The 19,040-nt window shown below is 49.4% G+C and overlaps 5 protein-coding genes across 5 annotated transcripts; 2 read left to right on the top strand and 3 right to left on the bottom strand.

Annotated features, from left to right (window-relative positions):
• Nucleotides 1–382: 382 nt before the first annotated feature.
• Nucleotides 383–1,774, top strand: FTJAE_6224 (uncharacterized protein; the record flags this gene model as incomplete). The annotated part of the gene is made up of 1 exon (XM_037352814.1): nt 383–1,774. The coding sequence occupies one exon, from the start codon at nt 383–385 to the stop codon at nt 1,772–1,774; it is 1,392 nt and encodes a 463-aa protein (XP_037206625.1).
• A 52-nt stretch (nt 1,775–1,826) lies between these two features.
• FTJAE_6223 (long-chain-fatty-acid ligase) lies at nt 1,827–5,775 on the bottom strand (the record flags this gene model as incomplete). Its single annotated transcript, XM_037352813.1, has 4 exons — nt 1,827–1,845; nt 2,093–2,272; nt 2,323–4,235; nt 4,285–5,775. The coding sequence occupies 4 exons, from the start codon at nt 5,773–5,775 to the stop codon at nt 1,827–1,829; spliced, it is 3,603 nt and encodes a 1,200-aa protein (XP_037206624.1).
• A 2,450-nt stretch (nt 5,776–8,225) lies between these two features.
• FTJAE_6222 (n-alkane-inducible cytochrome P450) lies at nt 8,226–9,834 on the top strand (the record flags this gene model as incomplete). Its single annotated transcript, XM_037352812.1, has 3 exons — nt 8,226–9,318; nt 9,371–9,634; nt 9,683–9,834. 3 exons carry the CDS (start codon nt 8,226–8,228, stop codon nt 9,832–9,834), a joined length of 1,509 nt encoding a protein of 502 aa, XP_037206623.1.
• A 1,335-nt stretch (nt 9,835–11,169) lies between these two features.
• FTJAE_6221 (acriflavine sensitivity control ACR-2) lies at nt 11,170–13,089 on the bottom strand (the record flags this gene model as incomplete). The annotated part of the gene is made up of 3 exons (XM_037352811.1): nt 11,170–11,872; nt 11,923–12,340; nt 12,435–13,089. 3 exons carry the CDS (start codon nt 13,087–13,089, stop codon nt 11,170–11,172), a joined length of 1,776 nt encoding a protein of 591 aa, XP_037206622.1.
• Nucleotides 13,090–17,804: 4,715 nt separating this feature from the next.
• Nucleotides 17,805–18,368, bottom strand: FTJAE_6220 (uncharacterized protein; the record flags this gene model as incomplete). Its single annotated transcript, XM_037352810.1, has 1 exon — nt 17,805–18,368. The coding sequence occupies one exon, from the start codon at nt 18,366–18,368 to the stop codon at nt 17,805–17,807; it is 564 nt and encodes a 187-aa protein (XP_037206621.1).
• Between the last annotated feature and the right edge of the window lie 672 nt (nt 18,369–19,040).

Below are 19,040 nucleotides of genomic sequence, written 5' to 3'. Positions count from 1 at the left end.
GAAGGGCCTGGTTCATCTGGACAAGTTAGGATGCAAAGCCGATGAATCATATTCGAGGTGGTAAGTGTGTCCTGCCCAAAACACTCGTAATTCACTTGCACAGAATAATATAGGATTACTAGGCTAATTCTCACTTTTTGACTATATAACGACAGAAACCAACACATGTTGCCCTGAAGGACCTTGACTCAACCCAAATTCTTTAGAGGATGAGCGACGAGTTGAATAGTCACTCTACAAATTCCACCAAGCCAAGTATTACTAGCAAGTCTAAGTTTACTGAAGTCTTTGACGAGCCCATTCCGTCTGAACTTCTCAAGCATCCGCTTTCCCAAACCCCTCCGAACCCATCCCCTTCAGCTTCTATCAAGCCTGATTCCAAATGATCTCGAGACCTACCTCTCGGGGAGACGCCCCAAGCGCGTCAGGCTCTCGTCCTGGTTCGAAGGCTGGGAGTCTGCCTCGCACAGAGACCATTGATTCGAGAATCGAGAGCCCAGCAGGTATGTTTGGCTCCCCTGACGACCCTAGACTGCCTGATATCTCCGACCCTCGCTCAACTGATGCTGGCTATTTTACTCTAGATCATAGATCTCTAGGAGGACGATTGCTCCAGCTGGCCCAGAGCTCCGAGCGAAATATGGAAACCCAGGAAACTCACCCTATTTCATCCCCGCAAGCCGTTAACCAAAACCTTCGAGAACTCGTCGACTCGAGAATTGCCAGTCCGGCGGGTATGTTCGGTGGCCCTACAGACTTACAGCTTTTCAGTATTAGAGAATTTCGCTCACCGATCGCAGGTTATTTTTCTCGAGATTTCAACCTCCAAGGACCGCAATTCCTAGCGAAGGTTCACGATCAGTGCGAAAAGATGGACGACGTCAAAGCTCGATACGAAGATCTTTGGCTCTCAACCCAGCTATTTTGGGATCTTATGCTTCGAATGCAGCCGAACTGTGTCACTTCTGATATCAAAGTTCTGAGAACTGCAGTTGACCTTATGCTTGATGTTGTTGTTGGTCGCATGCTTCCTCAGCTCCGACCAGAGTATCACCCAGTCCTCGCAGAGAGCCACCTACAGGCACTTAGTCGTCGTCTTCGTGCTCTGGAACTTCGTCTTCGGACCGATATGGGGACGTGTGGCAACTCACCCAAGATGCTTTGCGGGTGCATGGTTCCCATAAAGCGCCCCAACAACAAGGACAAGCTGTGGACACGTCACCTGACCATCAGAAGAGATGCAAAGGAACGCTCTGAGGATCGAGGACTCAAGTTTCGAGATTTGGCTGGTCTTATCCGCCTTGAAGACTTTCTCTCCCATGTCTACAATGAATTCGAACCTCAGCTAAGCCCAGCAAGTCCCGGAGCAGCAGACTGCGGAATTCTCCACACTGCTATTGCGCTCATGGATGATGATATCAAGAGCTTTATCCCCAAGAAGGACTACAACACTGCTGATGAGCTTAAAGCAGAGTGGATTTATGCCCTTTGCCATGAGAACTTTCGCTCCTCTATCGTCCTTGAAGTCATGGGTATCGTCAGCGAGGCAATGGCCTTTAGCGAGAAAGATAGGACTCAAATACATCGCGAAGAATGTGACCTCTGGGTTCCCGAAACGGTTCCTGAACCACTCACCAGGACTGCGCGCTTCAGAAAACTGACGACGTTTCGGCCTGATCCGAACCGGGGAGTGAGCCCTCTGCATCCTTCATATTGGAAACGGGACTCGAAGAGCTCGGAGGACTCATCTATGAGTCGGGCCCGTAAAGGCTGAGATGATTGAATGTTCCTTTTGAGTAAGAGAGAAACACACTGGTTGCTATGATTTACCCTTCTCGCTCAGGTCTAGACATGTATAGCAATGGTGTTGAAAGGGGCATATTGCCCTGTGGTACCTGGATAGAACAAATTGACATGATTTGGCCTCAAAATGTAAACGATCAGGAAATAAATAACAACAAAGACATTGAAAACGCCTCCCAATATTCTGCCGTGACCCCATCATGATACCCGTCATAACTCTCATATGCTTGAAGCATCATGCCCAATGTAATACCCCAAACAACTCCTTCATATTCCCATTATTACTCACAGTCGAAACACGTCTCTCAACTTCTTGTCCCAGTTGCATTCATCGCACAGTTTTCTCATTACATCGGACAAATCATCGCAGTGTCGTTCGACTTCCTTGTCGTTCATTTGCGCCGTGTCCCAAGAAGCAATAAAATACAGGTTGATTGAATCAATCATAAACGCGTTCCAGAAAAATCCACTATCCAATGTGTTAGTTGTAGGTCCACGAGTAGAAAGACTTAGGCTTACCAATCAGGCCAGTCATAGCGAGCAAGGGGCTCGAGAAAAGTGAAATTGGATTGAGGTCCTTTAGCAAGACTCATGGCTAGGGAAACATCCCAAACGAGAGACTGTCTGAATGATGCATCGACTGCAGCTGGCCCTTCGTCACTGAGGTTTTGAACAACCTTGTTCCAGGGAACATGTTCGTGTTCCTTTGTCTCTTCACTCTCGGCCAACATGCGCCGGAGGAACTCGAGCACAGTCTCGTTACGAGCCACTTCAGTCATGTTCAGTACCCATTGAACGGTAGGGCCGTCAATACTCGTTGCTGGCGGAAGAAGCTTGTCCATCCACTTGGGGATGAAAGGCCAAGAGCGTCCGCTCTCCCAGACGTTGAGCAGTGCGTGGGATGAACCAGTCTGGAGAACATTGAACAGAACTATGGCGCTCTTGGTGAAAAGTGACGGATGAATGCTGTATTCATCCTGTAGTTTTGCGAGACTTGACAATGCAAGAACTCGACCAGAACGGGGGTATTGGAACTCGTGTGCGCGAGTATCCCACTGGCCATTCCAGACCTTTTCACGAACCTGGCGACGCTCCTTTACAAGCGGAGAGCCTTCGTCGTTTGCAATCAACAGGCCAGGGGCTTTCTGAGGTGGCCACAAGGCGCCGCTGAAGCGAGAGATTCCGCGAAGTCTGCGTGTGTGAAATGCAATGTTCTTTCGCGCAGGCTCGCTGTCTTCATACTGCGTGAAAAGATCGGAGAATAATCGAAATGGGGTCAAGGCTGGGATATCGGTATTGATGTCTTGAATCCAGTGATCGAGCTCGTGGTACCATTGAGTGATCGAAAGCACATCAATAACAGAGTGATTGAACGTGAAGCTCAGAAACAGCTGACCATCTGACATGGTTCTTACAACATCAATTTGAAACATAAAGGGCGATGAATGAGCCTGTGGAGAGTCATCTCTAAAGATGTTCCACGCATCTTCCTCAGAGTCGACCTCGACCTCGTGAATGAGCTGATCAAGTAGTGCGGAACTGGTTACAAGAACAGCGTGGAACGGAACACGATTCGAGGCAGGGAACACAATCGTCCTGAGCATCGGTCTCGAGTCCAGCGCCTTTTGCAGGGCGCGCAGAATCTGATGCTGCGCAACGTTGCAGACGCGAAACACCATGCGGTTGTGGTAGGACTGCGGCCGTGACCCAATCGCCGTCCGATGGAGCGAGTGTCTGATCGGTAGCACGTCTTCGATGTCGGAAGGGGAGAAGCCTGCACGTACTACCGCTCGTTTGGCAAAGAAGAACGTGTCCTTCTCTTCAGCAGGGCTACTCGCAAATCCGGAGCTGGAGCTGGATGTTCGAGCTTGTTGCTTGGAAGAGGGCGGATTATGCGTGGGGACTTCTGGGGTAATGACAAGGTGAGCTTGTTGTAGCTTTCGAGACAATAGAAGATGCGCTTGCTTTTCGATCGTATCGTTCTCGACGAAGTCTTGCAGGTAGAGTCTTTGGCCACAGATACGAAGAACTTGATCACAGTAGCGCAGCAAAGTAATGCTATCGGCGAGGTACTTGAAACTCTCTGTTACCGAGGGTCGAGTACCGGTGAGTTGCTCACAGATGCCAAGCAACTTGTCGACGAAAGGTGGTGTCGATGCTCCATTGCTGAGTTGAGTCTTGGTTGTGCTGTCCGCTTGTCGATGCTCCAACACTCGTGCTTTGAGCTGTTGTTTCTTGACTTTGCCGAGAGCTGTCAATGGGAACCTTTCTAGCCCCAGCTCTTGTAGGGTGTATACGCTGTCGAGGGCATAACGTTGGTCAGCTTTCCTTGCTTTTTCCATGACTTGCGCTTTAGTCATGTCTTGGGGTAGAACGACGATAGCAACGGGGACTTGGCCAGCAAGATCGTCTGGCACTCCGATGACTTGAACCTGCTGGAGAGTTAGACACAGGGAATGCACGGATTTATGTTCAACCAACCTGCAAGCCATCGAGTTGCTGGAGTTCCCGCTCGATGTTGATAGGATAAATGTTCTCTCCGCCACGAATAATCAAATCCTTGTACCGGCCAAGGATATACACGACGCCCTTTTCGTCGATCCTGGCTTGGTCTCCAGTGGCTAACCAGTTGCCCGTTTCATCAGTGTACATGGACCCATCAGCACCCCTGTTGAAATATTTCGTAATGACAGATGTCCCGCCAATGTGCAATTCTCCGATCTCCGATCGAGGTAGTATTTCCCGTGTTTCGGGCCGGCAGATCCTCACTGCCGCTCCTGGAAGAACCTTGCCGACACCAGGATGCCAGCCGTCTACCAGTTCAGGGTCGTATCGCTGCCAGGTGATGATGGGAGCGCCCTCGCTCATGCCAAAGACTTGGATGGCCATCTGGGCACCCAAACCTTCGCGACATAGTCGAATGTCTTCGGCGCCGATGGACGTACCGCCGATGGTGACAATACGAAGGTCGAGTTGATCTGCGCTGGGAAAGCTGGGGTGTGCCATGAGGGCTTTGACGAGGGTGGGAGTGGCTGACATGATGGAGCACTGCTCTTGCACAAGGGCCTTGAGAGTGGCATCCACGTTGAAAGACTTGGAGGGAAACACAGCAGTGCCACTCCAGCGCCATGCGCGAAGAGCGTTGTTGATGGCGAAGATGTGCGAGACGGGTGTGTGGATAAGCCATCTCAACGGCCCCATGGCGTTGACTTCGGGGTCAAAGTCGCAACACTGGGAGATGAGGTTACGGTTCGTGTGCCAACATCCTTTGGGCTCGCCCGTTGTTCCGCTTGTGAAGATAATTAGTGCTGGGTCTTCGTCTTCGTTGTATTCAACACTATCTGTGATCGCGTGTGTCGAGTCTAGCTGCTCTGTAGGCTTCAGAAGATCGGACAGCTGGAGCCAGCTATCGAGGTCGCTCTCTGTACACAGTATACATATACTGGACTGTGAAGTCAGAGCGTCAGAAAGGTCGAGCGCCTTTGCAACGTCTGCATCTTGTGCCACCAACACCTGTGGCTTGACGGATAGTATAGTCTTCTTTGCATCTAGAGGAACGGTTGCATCAAGAGGCACAAAAGCCATGCGAAGCTTGGCCGCTGCCCAGAAGAACAGACCCCATTCAGCACAGTTACCAAGAACGACGGCTAATCGCATGCCCTCTCGACAACCCAACTTTTCTAGAGATTCAGCGAGTCGTTCTGCCTTGTCCTTCAGCTGCGAATAGCTCCATCTTAGGTATGGCTCGTTAGTGCCAGTGGGTGCTTGGTGTTGGTCGTTTGACAAGTGATTGTGTGGTTGCCAAAGCGAGACAATGGCATCTGCGTCTGGGCTCAAATGGGCGGCATCTTGGAAAAGATCCCAAAGGGTAAGATGCAAGTCGAGAATAGGATGACCAAATACTTGGGAAATAGTAGACTCGTCGTTTGAGGCGTCGATCGAGTTACCATCCTGTGAGACAATTGGCTCCATAGTGTGAGTGGGCCAAGAGGTGTAGTGTAGGTAGTAGGTAGGGTAGGATGGTGTTTAGGTGAAGAAAAAGCAACGCGTGGGAACGGCAAGGAAGGGGAAGGACGGGGAAGAGAAGACAGGAGGGGGAAAAAAAGAGGCTGAATCAAAATTATTGAACACGCATGTAAGTGGTACAGAGACCAACAAGAGATGATCAGCATACCTAGGTAGAGTAAAGGGCCATCAAGGGAATATTGCAGGGTTAAATACGATCCCTAACTAGAACATAGCTGCTGAAAACCAAAAGCAGACAGTCCTCAGAGTGTACAGCATCTACCCAATTCGACACTAAGAACCAACACTACTCACTCACTAGGCACCACCAACACTGCACTACGAGACTGGCTTGACCTGACTCGTTAACCATGTAAGATCATTTGAAAAGAGTTCAATGCAACCTCAACACAATACAACAAACCACAGCAGAAAATAGAAGGATCCGACAGCTTGGTCCGCCCGAACCCGGCTGACACTGTACACGTCGGAAAGAGCTCATAACAGTAGCACAGATGGCGCTCCCGGTCCAATCACTATCTCGGGTCTACAGCCACTCGCCCTGTGAGCCAACGACGGGACCGCATGTATTATCGTCTGGAAGCACGACATCAGCTCTCCCGGGGTCTTGCTTCTGCCTCTGCTCTGCTCTGCTGTTACGACTGCTGCTGTTGTCTTGTCCATGACCCTTTCAGGTTGCAGGATCTTTGAGCACGGGGCGTGGGCGTGTGCGTGCTTGGACAAGTACGAACTCAGACATTATATCTGAGACAATAGTACTAATCCGGACGTTTGAGAAACAGGATGATCGCCGTAATCTGCCGTGAGTCGGCTTCTGCCTCGTTGTCAGCCGGAACATCAATTCTTCACGTTTCCAATTGTTTCAATCTGATATTGACATATCACGAATCCTGACTCTTATCAGTCCCAGATCCTGGGGCTCGCCCGACTGCTCCATGTTAACCTCTACCTACAGTAGGTATGCACCCATGCCCTTGTGAACCTTGATTACTGACAACTGACCTTTAAAGCCTCACTCTCTTCAGGGGAGACCCTTGGAAGGAAAACGGTCAACCTCCGAGTGTCCCGTCCCGAGCCGCCTTCGCCTCGCCTAAAAAAGATATTTATGACAATGACATGCAGTAGTCAAACACGACGACATTCTCCACAAGCCAGACTAAAACATTGCGGGTTACTAGCGGCAGACAAGACAAGATCCAGTCCTCATACTAAGACATTGATGGGCAAGACATATCAAGACAGAGGATATTACTATTCTGTAACCTTGAGTGCAGTCGTGTCTCTGGAGTTGTGGTCGGTCATCTCTTCAACAAGGTAGACATAGAATTAGGCAGGTCTTTAGGTCCCAAAAGCCTCAATCTGCATATCAGCATGGATAGTATTGACTGTGCCGAGGTATTCGGGCCTAAATCTTGGAGTGTATCTTGACATGGCACAACTTCTGCAAAGCTCCTGTAAATTGTCAATGTCTCATGGTGAGATACATTACGCTGTCTCGGTCTGTGCCGCATCTGAATCTTGCCTTGCCTAAGTGTGTTCATGCTTCGTGCTCAAGCTCATGCTCATGCTCATGCATCGCTGTCAGTTCCCGGGTTCCTCTCATACCCCTGACCAAGATAGAACCCGTCATCACTCGTGTTACCAGTGGCGCTGACCTCTTAGGACAGAGAATGCAATATCCTCAGCTGATGATATCAACCGACCAAGGAATTATTAGCACAGCCGGTGTGTGGGTTGCTCTCCTGATACAAGCCTGAGTGTCCTATCGCCCCTTCGATCCACGCCAGGTCCTGATGTTACTTGGAGGATAATGATCAATGAATAAAGACCCATGATTCGGGCTTCTTGATTCTCCGTCGCACTGCAGGTAGTGTTGTTAGTGACAGCGACAGCAGACAGCACACGTCTGTCTGTTGTGGGGGCAGCGTATACTAGGGATCCTATTCTAAGTCTTGCCCTAAATAGACGGCTTGATTGGAGAGCCAACAGCTCCAATAAATGCTCATAGAGTGTATATCGTCGTAATGAACAGGCTCCGGGGTTGCTACGAGCTCTGTTTTTGGAATAATGGGATTATATCGTGGCGCCTAGGACTGCACGACGATGAGCAGCCCAACCAAAACAGCACGATACAATACAACACAATACATGACAAGGCAATGCCCGGGAAGCGATCCGCATGGTCGACCTCAATAAAAGGGGGCGTACGCATTGTATGTCCCCTTACTTCTTGTGCTCTAGATCTGGGACATTGATCCAAAAGTTCGGGGATAATTTGAGGGCTTTTACTTGGTTCCTTTGCTGTACTTTTACCTCTCGGTTCCCCCTTTGGACGTGGCTGCCCAAGCCTCTTTCCACTTCTATCAATCCGACTGTCAACTTCAGCCTCTTTCATCATGTTCAGTCTATTACTCCTCAAGTTTCTGGAGCAGCATCTGCTTGCCACTATCGTTCTTCTCTTTCTCCCTGTCCCTCTTCGTGTACTTGAGACATATCTTCGAAGATGGAGACTTGCAAAAGCTCAGGGCTGTAAAGAAGCTACAAGCAAAGTGGCCGTAAAAGATCCCATTGTTGGTTTCGATTTCCTCTACAAGATCTTCTTTGAAAAGTCCCCTGAACGATATCTGGACAGTACATGGCAAGCCTTCAAGGAGATGGGTACTACTTACATCGAGGAGAGGTGGTCTTGGCAATGCGTCTACACTTGCGACCCTCAGAACATCAAACATATCCTTGCCACTGCATATCATGACTTTGATCTTCCCGAGTTTCGAACTTCAGTCATTGGTCATATCTTTGGCCAGGGAATCTTCGTTCTATCAGGACATCCTTGGAAGCAAGCCCGGGCTGTACTGAGACAAAGTTTCAGGAAAGACAATCCCGCTCCCTTTCTAGACACTCTCGAACGAAACTTCCAATCCTTCCTCCAGCATGTCCCTACCGATGGCTCAGAAGTTGATCTCCAGCCTCTTTTCCTGGCTCTTACCATGGATGTCTCCACGGAATTCCTCATGGGACACTCAACCAAGATGCTCCTCCAAAATGCAGATCACACTCGGGAGCAGCAGTTTGTCGATGATTATATGGTTTGCTCCGAAGAGATCATCCAACAAATGCAACTTGGCCCACTCCATTCCCTCAAATTCAACTTTGCAGCTAAGAAGGCGAGAAAGAGGGTGTACGAGTATCTCGATGCTTTCATCCAAGAGTCCCTGACTAAATCTGAAGATGGCTCGGGCAGCAGTTTCCTGACAGAGATGATGGATGTAGCGAATGACAAAACGGCGCTCAGTCATCATATCCTACACATCCTCCTTGCAAGCAGGGACACTACATCGGGTCTTCTCGGTAATCTGTTCTTCTTCCTGGCCAAGAAGCCTGAGATCTATGCAAAGCTCCGGGGCGAGGTTCTAAGTGTTGCTGGCCAAGAGCCCCCTACTGCAAGTCAGCTAAAAGACATGACCTACCTAAAATGGTGTGTCAACGAATGTAAGCTCACCTTGCGTATCTCAGCCCTAAGCCGTTCCTCACAACCAAATAGCGTTGAGGCTGCATCCTGTCATCCCCACCAACGCTCGCGTCGCAGTGCGAGACACCACCATCCCCCGGGGCGGCGGCATCGACGGAGAGTCGCCACTCTTCGTTCCCAAGGGAACAGCCATGTTCTACAACGTATACGCCATGCATCGTAACGAGGATGTTTTCGGGCCCAATGCCGAAGAGTTTGCCCCTGAGAGGTGGAAGGATCTGAGACCTGGCTGGGGATATTTGCCCTTCAACGGCGGTGCTCGAGCGTGTATTGGTCGTAAGTCTGGGAGAACGTGGGATGATGGACGCTAATGTGCGATTATAGAACAGTACGCTCTTCTGGAAACGCATTACGTTGTGGCGAGGATGGCGCAGGCTTGTAGTGAGATCGAGTCGAGGGATGACGAGGAGTGGATGGAGTTGTATGCTTTAGCGTTGTGTTCGAAGAACGGCTGCCGAGTGGCAGCCAAGAGGTAAAGGTGGTGTGCGTGTTGGTGTTTGACTTTATGTATTTGATGAATTTTGGGCAAATATCTGGCAGCTAACAGGGGAAGGTTAGAGGTGCTATTGCTATGATGGCGCTATAATATGGGATGGGAACCAAGTAACGGGTCAACGCACTGGCGTGAATGATGCGAGATATCAATGGAGAGTAAATGTTTTATTCTGTGGCGATACTTTTACGGGAATGAGACTTTCATAAACAAATCCATAGCTTTCAACTATCTAGATATAGGACCTGGTAGAGCCAGTGTCAAACTTGATATATTATTACTCACCACTTTATCCTTTACCTATGATGCCTCTGCCAGATGCACACTGCTTGAGCTTCTGGCCATTGGAGAGAATTCATAGATGTTTGCCTCGGACTTTTGGCCTCGAACTATCTAGAAACACATTCTGCTTGACCAAGCCTCACCATCCTACAACTATAAGACCGGGTAGACAAGACTCTTCTCGGCTTTTAGATGAAGCGCGGTTGCAAAAATCCTCCGTCCCGTCACTCTTTTCGTTCAATGCCCAGTCTCCGGCACAAACATGTCATCCCAACAAATCCAATAACCTTAAAACTTCATATTAACCCCTCGTGCCATCACCAGCGGGAACCGGAAGCCATCCGAAGTCTGCCCGTCTGCGCAACAATGTGACCGTCCGAAACTACAAGGCGTGCCCCCAGCAAAGAACCACCTGGCACAGTTGTTTCAGCCCATCTCTCCGGGGCACATGTTCTCCGAAAGCCGTCAGTCAGGGGCAGTCAAAGTGGGAACTGTGTGACATACTCGGTCGAGGGGAGTGTACAACCTCGAGCTGACCGTGGTTACTAAGCCCCAGAGTTCCGAAAATAGGCATCTTGCAGTGGTGGGAGTCTAACAGTCCTTGTTGGGGCTGAGAAAATGCATTGGAGGCTTATCGGCTGGAAAGCTGCTGTTAGTGGAGCTGAGTAAGGGGCCGGTAGACGTAAACATCACTTGTCAGTGAAAACAGTTGCAAAGGAATCATGTCTCTTCTGGAAGCGTACGCCAGTACAATGGAAGAGTGTAAATCATAGATCATAGCGCCGTAGATAATCGTCCAGTGCTCAGTCTGCTGAGTCCCATACCAAATATACTCCTGAATCCTAATCCGCCCCTGTTGGCGTCCACCTTGGTATACCCAGTTGAAAAACCCCAATCAACGCCAGACCCGGATCATGGGAAACGTCAAATATGTGTCAACCACCGGAGAAAAAGGGGTTTCCAGTGGCTTTCCAACCCCTTACTAATCAGGCCTTCGAGTTCTTCCCTAACGGTGCTGTTGACGAATACCCTGTCTTCAAACAATCAAAAAGTCCATATGTAGATCCCTCAACGTCTGAACCCAGCTCGTCATTGGCATCCCTTCAGCCTGAACGCTCCATAACATCTGCAGAGCATCTCTCGCTGCATATAAGAATCCCCAAGGTGACTCAAGCATAAGCTTCTTGATCTGAACAGTAACCCAGTCCTTCATCTCCGGTGTCCTGGCACACGCACCAAACACAAACGTAACCCATGTCGTAGCCTTGAAGTTCGTATCGTCGTCGGGAATAATGCTCAGCACTTGATGTAGTTCGGAAAATATCGTGTCTGCGAGATCTTCACCGACCCAAGCTCCCACGGCGGGTATCGCATGAAGAATGTAGAGACAGATGGCGAGACGATGGGATGTTGCGACTCTAAATCGACTTAACACGGGGTCTTGCTCGGTAGGAGGGATGGTGTTGAGGTCGATATCTTGCGCCCATGGTATAACGTCGAAATTCCTAGCACGGTCTAGTAATGCTGCTCCAGCGGCAGTGACCATGTCAGCCGAGACCACATCGTCCGGTTTTGTGTTGGAAAGTCGAGCTGCTATTAGCATAATTTCGAGGAGTTGTGGTGGGCAACAGTAGTAGCTATTCGTGGTTTTGCCCAGTATCTGTAGCGCTTGACATGATTCAAAATATGAGTGGGAGCCCGAATCTGTTGGTCGAAACGTTGACTCCAGAATGTAATATCTGGCAAATGTTAGCAATAGGAGGTGGCGGCAGGTATAAAGATCACGCACATGAAGCAGTCGGATACAATGTAGTCCCTCAAGCTCTCGTCCACATCAGAAACAGGCCCAAGCAACTTCATGATCTTCCCAGCGCCATCAAAGTGAGCCTTCCAGTTGTGTTTACCAGACTCTATCAGTTCTACATTGATCAGGAAGAGAATTGCGGCCAGGACAATGTCACCCCCAATAGACTCAATACTCTGCAGGGCAGACGGCAACATGCGCAATACCTGATGCTTAGCCTCGAGAGCATCCATGAGCAGATTCCTCGGGCCAAGACCTCTTTCTAGCGAGTCCGAGGACAGCCACGGGCGAGAGCGGTTGTACATGTGCGTTGCCGAGGCGGCGATGATGACCTGACGTAGCAGAGGGTGGGCCTGAGTGAATTTGAGTAGATTTCGAAAGGGGTTGTCGGGCACGTCGTAGGCTACAAAATCTCGACTGAGCCGCGCATCAACTGGTCATGCCTGTCAGCCATGTCTCTCTTGTTTCTCTAACCAATGAATTCCTGGGAAACTTACAATAAGCGAGATACTGTCTGTGGTTGCTCGTAATGTCTTGGTACAAGGGATCGACGAGCACCCACGGCGTCGACGTTTCCGATGCCAGGGGATGGTTCTGGTTGTGGATGGTGGTACAGACGAGTTGTGTGTCACCACTCGCTAGGGGGGTCGCAGCATCATCTTCATCGTCGTTTTCATCGTCGACGTTGTTATCGATGTCATTGAACAGGTCTATTTCCGATCCAGACTCGGCTTCTGACGTTTCTGTGACCTCCTCGACTTGAGAAAGGCTTGGGGCAATAAAGGCGGGTGAAGATGAAGGAACGGATGGCGAAGCGACGGATGAGGCGGATGAAGTAGATGCAGGTGAATTTGATGAGAGGGAAGAGACAGAAGATAACGATGCTCTCGAGCGGGCAGTAGAAGGACGTGCTGGGGAGTACAAGGCAGCGCTGGACTGCTGACCAGCGAGTCTTCCCCTTGAAGCAACAGCACCCGTCCACTGAAAGATCTGAGAATAGCCCAGGCACTCAACGCCTTTTGCGTCGCACTTTGCGCAGTGGGGGAGTTGACGATCACAGCGAAGTCTTCGACGTCGACAGTTATGACAAGGCTTGTCGGCAACAGGTCCAGAAGGTAGTTTTTTCCCCTTCTTTTTACTTCCTGGAGCCATGGGGTACTCCGCGTATATACGTAGGGGAAAAGAAAGTCAGTCAGTCAGTCAGTCAACAGCGCAGGTAGGAATGAAAGGCCAGGACAAGGGTTCAGCGGATCAACGTATAAGAGTGAGGCAGACTTCCGCTTCTGGGAGTGCGGCGTAGAAGCAAGAGCCACAATTACAGATCAGGGTTAAATCGAATGATGATTGCAGGCAATTGCGTTCTGTAGTAGGCAATATTTGGAAAGAATCTCTTATTGTACAGTCTAAGTTTCTACCTCTTGCTCAACGGTCCTCGCGTCTCACCTATGGCCGGACCCGGGCGGGGATTGCGACTAGACCGGATATGGCAGTTGTTTTGCAACTTTTTGGCCGTCTCCCCAACTCGTCAGACACCTTCTCTTGACACTGCCGCATGTCGGTAGTCTCAGCAGATCTAGAATACTACCTGCTAATCTAGAAATACAGATAAGACAAGATCTGTTCATGGCCTGACAGGGCGGAAGTTACCTTTTTCAATGGATCATTCCCACTGCTCGGAAATAACCGCCACTTGACGACCAACTGCAATCAACCAGTGACAAAGACTATTTATTCCCGGATAACCTCACGTAAAAGTTTCGTTGAGTTTTGCTCGTTGACTCATTCGGTTCGGCGAACTTGCAACGAAAACAGGTTACGCTGGCTCTCGCAGTAAAGGGGTATTGAGTTGCCCGATCACGACTGCTGAAATTCTTTCCTCTGTACCAACAAGAATCGTGGTTCGTTTTCACATGTAAGTAGGTGTCATGTCGAGAGAGGATGGAGTTCGGTCGAATGTAACGTGGGAGCGAAAACTCGCGCTTTTCGACATACCCCTATTCGTAATGCGCAGCTCGGTGCTTGGCAATTTTCGGTCGATTTCTTCGGTATTGTAATGTGATCTTGATGGCATCAACGACCACTGTCTGGGTGCTCGGGGCTCAAAGTATTCTTGACTCGTTCGGTTCGTTGTGTGCGCCTTTCGAGATATCTTATGTCTCTGGAATCATACGACGGGGGAAGGTTTGCCATGAGGTTAGATAGCTCTGGGACATGATGTTATGCTATTATCAGAGAAGAAGGAAAGAAGGCCATCGTTGACTTGCAAACTTGGGTACCGCCTCCATCTTCCGGTTGCGAAGAGAACAAGCCGAGACGAACACGTCTTTGAGGGAGGGCTGTTCGAAATTCCCCAAAGAATGTCTACAATGTTCACCAATAGCGAAAGTGGTTGTTCGTTACATTGCAATTCCATAAGCAACTGCTTTGTTGTGCTGTTCAGTCCAAAAATATTGAGCAGTGCCAGTGCAATGGGCCAGAATTATTTTCCCACGCAATGATGCAGCATGGACACTCGCCAATACCAAAGCAACCAGCCTTCCAAAATTCTTGCCCCTCTGAACCTGTAAGATTCCAGCACCAAAATACGCAGTCCAGTAAATTTCAAAGGTCCAGTACGACTGAGCGTCAATAACTGAGCGTAGTGCTCTTTCGGGTTGTCCCCACGCAACCACTGCAGCAACAGCAGAGTACGCCACAGTAAGTCTCGCAGTACCAGTTGACGCTTATCTTGGCAACCACATAGTGCTTTCCACTGCAGTGGTGGCAAGAACCAAGTGCAAGCACCGCTGTCTATTGTGAGGCTTGGAAATATGTAACCGTTCGACCACTCCCGCCCAGGACCTGCCCGAAACCCAGTACTTCGACAGCCCCAGGCCTGGCTACAAGAGCACAAGAACGAAACGAAGACCATCCGTACCTTCTCTTGCGTCCTGGGCTGACTGCCGCACATGACGCAAGGCGCCTGACCCCTGAATATCCCACACAGTCATGCTGATCAAGGTAGCAGCGCTCCAAACGAATCGTCACAGCTTCTTGCTTGCTCTCCATCAGCGAAGTTGGAGCATCGAGGCGTGCTCCTTCCTCCTCTTCAGCCTTTTCCGCGACTATAAACCCCCCCCCCCCCTTGTTTTCCTCGACGCTCCTTTTTCATCATCGTCTCCCTCACACACGAACATCACGAAGCATCAAGTCTGTCAACATCTTTGATCAGCCTACGGTTCAGTATTCAGTGTCATCAAGCATTTCACGCCATTCGAAGAAGTTCCCTGCGGTCCCGCATTCATACGATCGAAGTTCGCGAAGGATCCAACCCTCCAGCCAACCTCCAGACGATGCTGCCAGCTCTCCTCGAATTACAGCCTCCCAGCTAACATTGCTTCACTCAAACAAAGCTCTCCAAGTGACTTGCGTTGCCAGACCCCAATCGTGCTCTTCGTGGTAAGATACATTGACCCCTGAGTCTATCCGCCAAGTCGAGTTGGCTGTAGTTGTAATACCAAAGAGCTGGCGGAACTATTCTACTGGCTCTTCAACTCCATCCATGAGACAGACTTAATGCAAAGAATCATGCGTTGTGACTGCCCTTGTAGTAGCGTCCTCAACGATCTTCTAGCTGTAGTCCTACCAAAACGCTGATCACCAAGATCCCAGAACTCCGAGTACTTACAAATCGACTTCAAGGCTGGCCTATACCTTGACAGCTACGACCTCTAGATGCCATTAAAGCTTACCGCCAGTCAAGCTAACTACGGGACAGACTACAGGAAGCGTCCAGACGTATTAACCTCCCTTTCCGCCGCCAGCGCTCAAGCCCGACTACGAGGCCGCCCTTCGACCGCACTTTCGCCCCAGGCTCCCGAAACCATATCCTGTCTTGGGCAGAGAGGCCTATATCATCTCGAAGAGTTGAGCTGTTTACCATTGACGTTGAGCTTGCTACTTGTTCCTCGATACTCATTGTCCCGTAAGCGCTGCCTACGAACCCCTGAATTTTACAACCCGCGGCAAGCGGGCCTACAAAGCCTCGAGACAAACTTGAGACGTCGTATACAATCTATTCGACTCAAGATTCCCCATTTGCTGCCCAGGTGCTCGGCCGCCTCCTCCAAAGTTGCTGTAAGTAGGCACCATAACCCCTGAATCACCAAACTACGGCGGACAGACCGACAAGATCTGCAGGCAAGCTCGGTACACAATCCAACTTCCAATCGATCTGATTTCCGCCAAATAAGACAGGACCGCTCGACCGCCGCCGCGTTGGAAGCTAAATATACGGTTTAACGAGAGCCCCTGAAGCGCCCAGCTTGGGCGGTCATCTTGGGACTTACAGGACAGGAGACCAGCGCTCCATACAGCCATTAGTCTGCTCCGTGACTCTCTGAAAGTATACGTGTGCTCGATCGCTGCCCCATCGAAAGGCCGCTTCAGTTCTTTGAATCTCTAACCTCCTGGTTAGATCTTTGGCACACCTCGAACGTCCGCAGATATACCAGCATCTCAACTCGATCGTGTCCATCATGTGCGGTGTGGTTATGACCAGGTTCACCAAGCAAGGCCCTGCGAAGACACCCTGGAAAGCTACAGAGCGCTGACTATCCATACAACAGGGCCCAAAGACAAATTCGGGGTCACAGACACCCCAAACCGACCTTGCTCCACGATTGCCACCCAGATCCATGTCAACTACATGCTTTTAGGTTCCAAGATCTACTCCTGATAATAGCCTCAAGACTGGTCGAATCACAGGACGTCAAGAAAAGCTCGAAACCCTAATCGCCCCAGTCAAGTTAAACTTTACTAACTGTTGCACGAGGCTGCCACAACAACGAATCACCACGATGCGAGTCTCCCAATCTGGCATTCAACAACAGAAGCTTATGTTACCGTTACAAAACCTTGTCTTTCTTGGAAACACCGTGACAGCGATATACTTCGCACTTACACCACGAAAGGGGCCTACATGACAAACTCGCCACGACCGACCGCAGTGGAAACCATTGGCTATAAGGGATGAGGAAGGTTCAATAAATGAGACCTTTTAATCTTCACGCTGAAGACACTTTAAAAACAAGAGCCCGCATACTTTGCATATTGCGGAAAGCTTACAGCCGACATCTTGTACTATCACTGGCCAAGTCTTCGGTCTTTTCATTAAGCTTTGGTGAGAACCACGATTACAGTTCCTGAGTGATTCACCGTAGCATTATGAGTCACATCAGTTGGTACAACGAGGGTATCTCTGACACGGAGGCTGGCACACTACATCAAAGTGTCTTTGTTGTCAGTATGCACTTACCAGCGAACAGAAGCGCAGCGCAGTCAGTCATCATGGTCAAGTAGAAGCAGAACAGTCACAAATATGAAGACACCTCAAGTGTAAATGCAATGTTCAGTGTATTGACATCGATGCCCTTCATTGAAATTCTCATGTCCTGATGAATATTCCGTAAATCGTGATCCGTAATGCGTAGTGGTACCAGTGCCGTAGCAAAAGACTACTGGTAAAGTTGTTCCCCTGAGATAAAACCACAAATAAACACATAGCAACTCCAAAATAACCATTAATGCGCAATCCCATGCTGATCCCTTCATGTCATTAAAGTCCATGGGTCTTTCATCAGACGCCTATGGTATACATTATGAAGTCCATCGTCCTACTCCCTGTTCGATATGCTCCCAAAATGTTCATTCTCAACAGATCTCCGCGACTGGGGTCCCTGGATGGAATAAGTATGAAGAAGAAGCAACAGGCAGGATGAAACTTACTTCAAGCTAGATATCGTTTAGCGGACTAATTTCTAGTGGGCTCCGGGGCCATAGATGAATTGTCGTGCGTCTGTGTCGATATCTTGAAGTGAATGGAGTCCTTAGAAAAGTGTTGTTCCCCAAAGAGGCTCGTTTCCATTCGAGATGGACAACGCTTCAAAGCTGTATCGCCTCAATTTGTCGAGAGCATCTAGCATCTGACGCGCCAATTTGGCCATCTGGTAATTGAAACACTTCTCTTGGAGGTCCAAGTGGTACTTAAAGGCGATCTCAGCCTGCTTGAGAGCTTTAGCCATGCCAGTCTCCTTAATCGCGGCGTACTCGCGCTGCTTCTTGACGTTAAGGCCTTCTTGTCTCTCCTTGTAGTATCGCTTAATGATAGTATTCATCGCTTCCACGATCTGCTTGGCGATCTCGAGAGTGGTTCGTACTTGTCTGTTGGACAGAGTTTTGTTCCTTCCCATCTCACTAAAGCGCTCACGGGCTTCTTTGATTTTTTCAATCACTTTTTGGACATCCCTCTCCAAGGCGATGCGGCTGTTGTATCGAGTTGGGATAATAACAGCCTGCTCTGGGTATTCGAGATCAAACCGAAGCCCGTCATTTGTTTGAAACATCTCCCGGGTTAAGGGGTCGTGGTGGCTCATGTGCAAGATACGAACCATCTTGAAAGTAAGAAGATACAATGTCTGAGATAGTATTGTAGGATAGGAACAAAACACTCTGTCGAGTAAAGAAATGTGAAAGTGATAGGGTTTGGTTTGTTCTTGTGTATGTTTGTTATTGCGTGTGGAGTGAGCAGCTGAGGCGGAAGAAAAGATGGACGAAGAATGAGGAAAGGATGTGACGGGGGATTCAGGAACTGTGACCTTTATAGACGAAGAAGATCGATTTTAGTAGAGTTTGACAGGGTTTTACATCGTGAAAGGTAAAGCTTACGAACTCTTTTGATGTGCCCACAGAGAAACCATGTGCTGTGTTTTGGAAGTTATTTTGAAGTGGAGAGGGGTAAATTTCTCTGGACTTGTCTCCAGGCACCCGCCGCCCTGCAGATGGCATAAGCTTTATTGCCCGAACCATGGTAATGATTTTGCCTGGCAGTGCAAGTGCTTCAGCAGTGCTATCCTTGCCGAGTAGGGCAACTAATGTCTGCCACAAAGAGGGAACTCGAACGAAAATGCTGGTTTTAGTGACATATACCTTCAGACTTTTGTCTGAGAAGGGCCAGAGGAAGATATTTTATGCAGATGCGGAAGATATCTTGATATTTTCCTACGTGCAGCCAAGAGTGGCACTCCCTTTTATACCCCAGGACTCAATGCCCAACCCCACGATCT

Source organism: Fusarium tjaetaba, assembly GCF_013396195.1.
Source record: "Fusarium tjaetaba strain NRRL 66243 chromosome Unknown NRRL66243_c0000122, whole genome shotgun sequence".
NCBI lineage: Eukaryota > Fungi > Ascomycota > Sordariomycetes > Hypocreales > Nectriaceae > Fusarium > Fusarium tjaetaba.
This window is presented reverse-complemented; position numbering and strand designations above follow the sequence as displayed.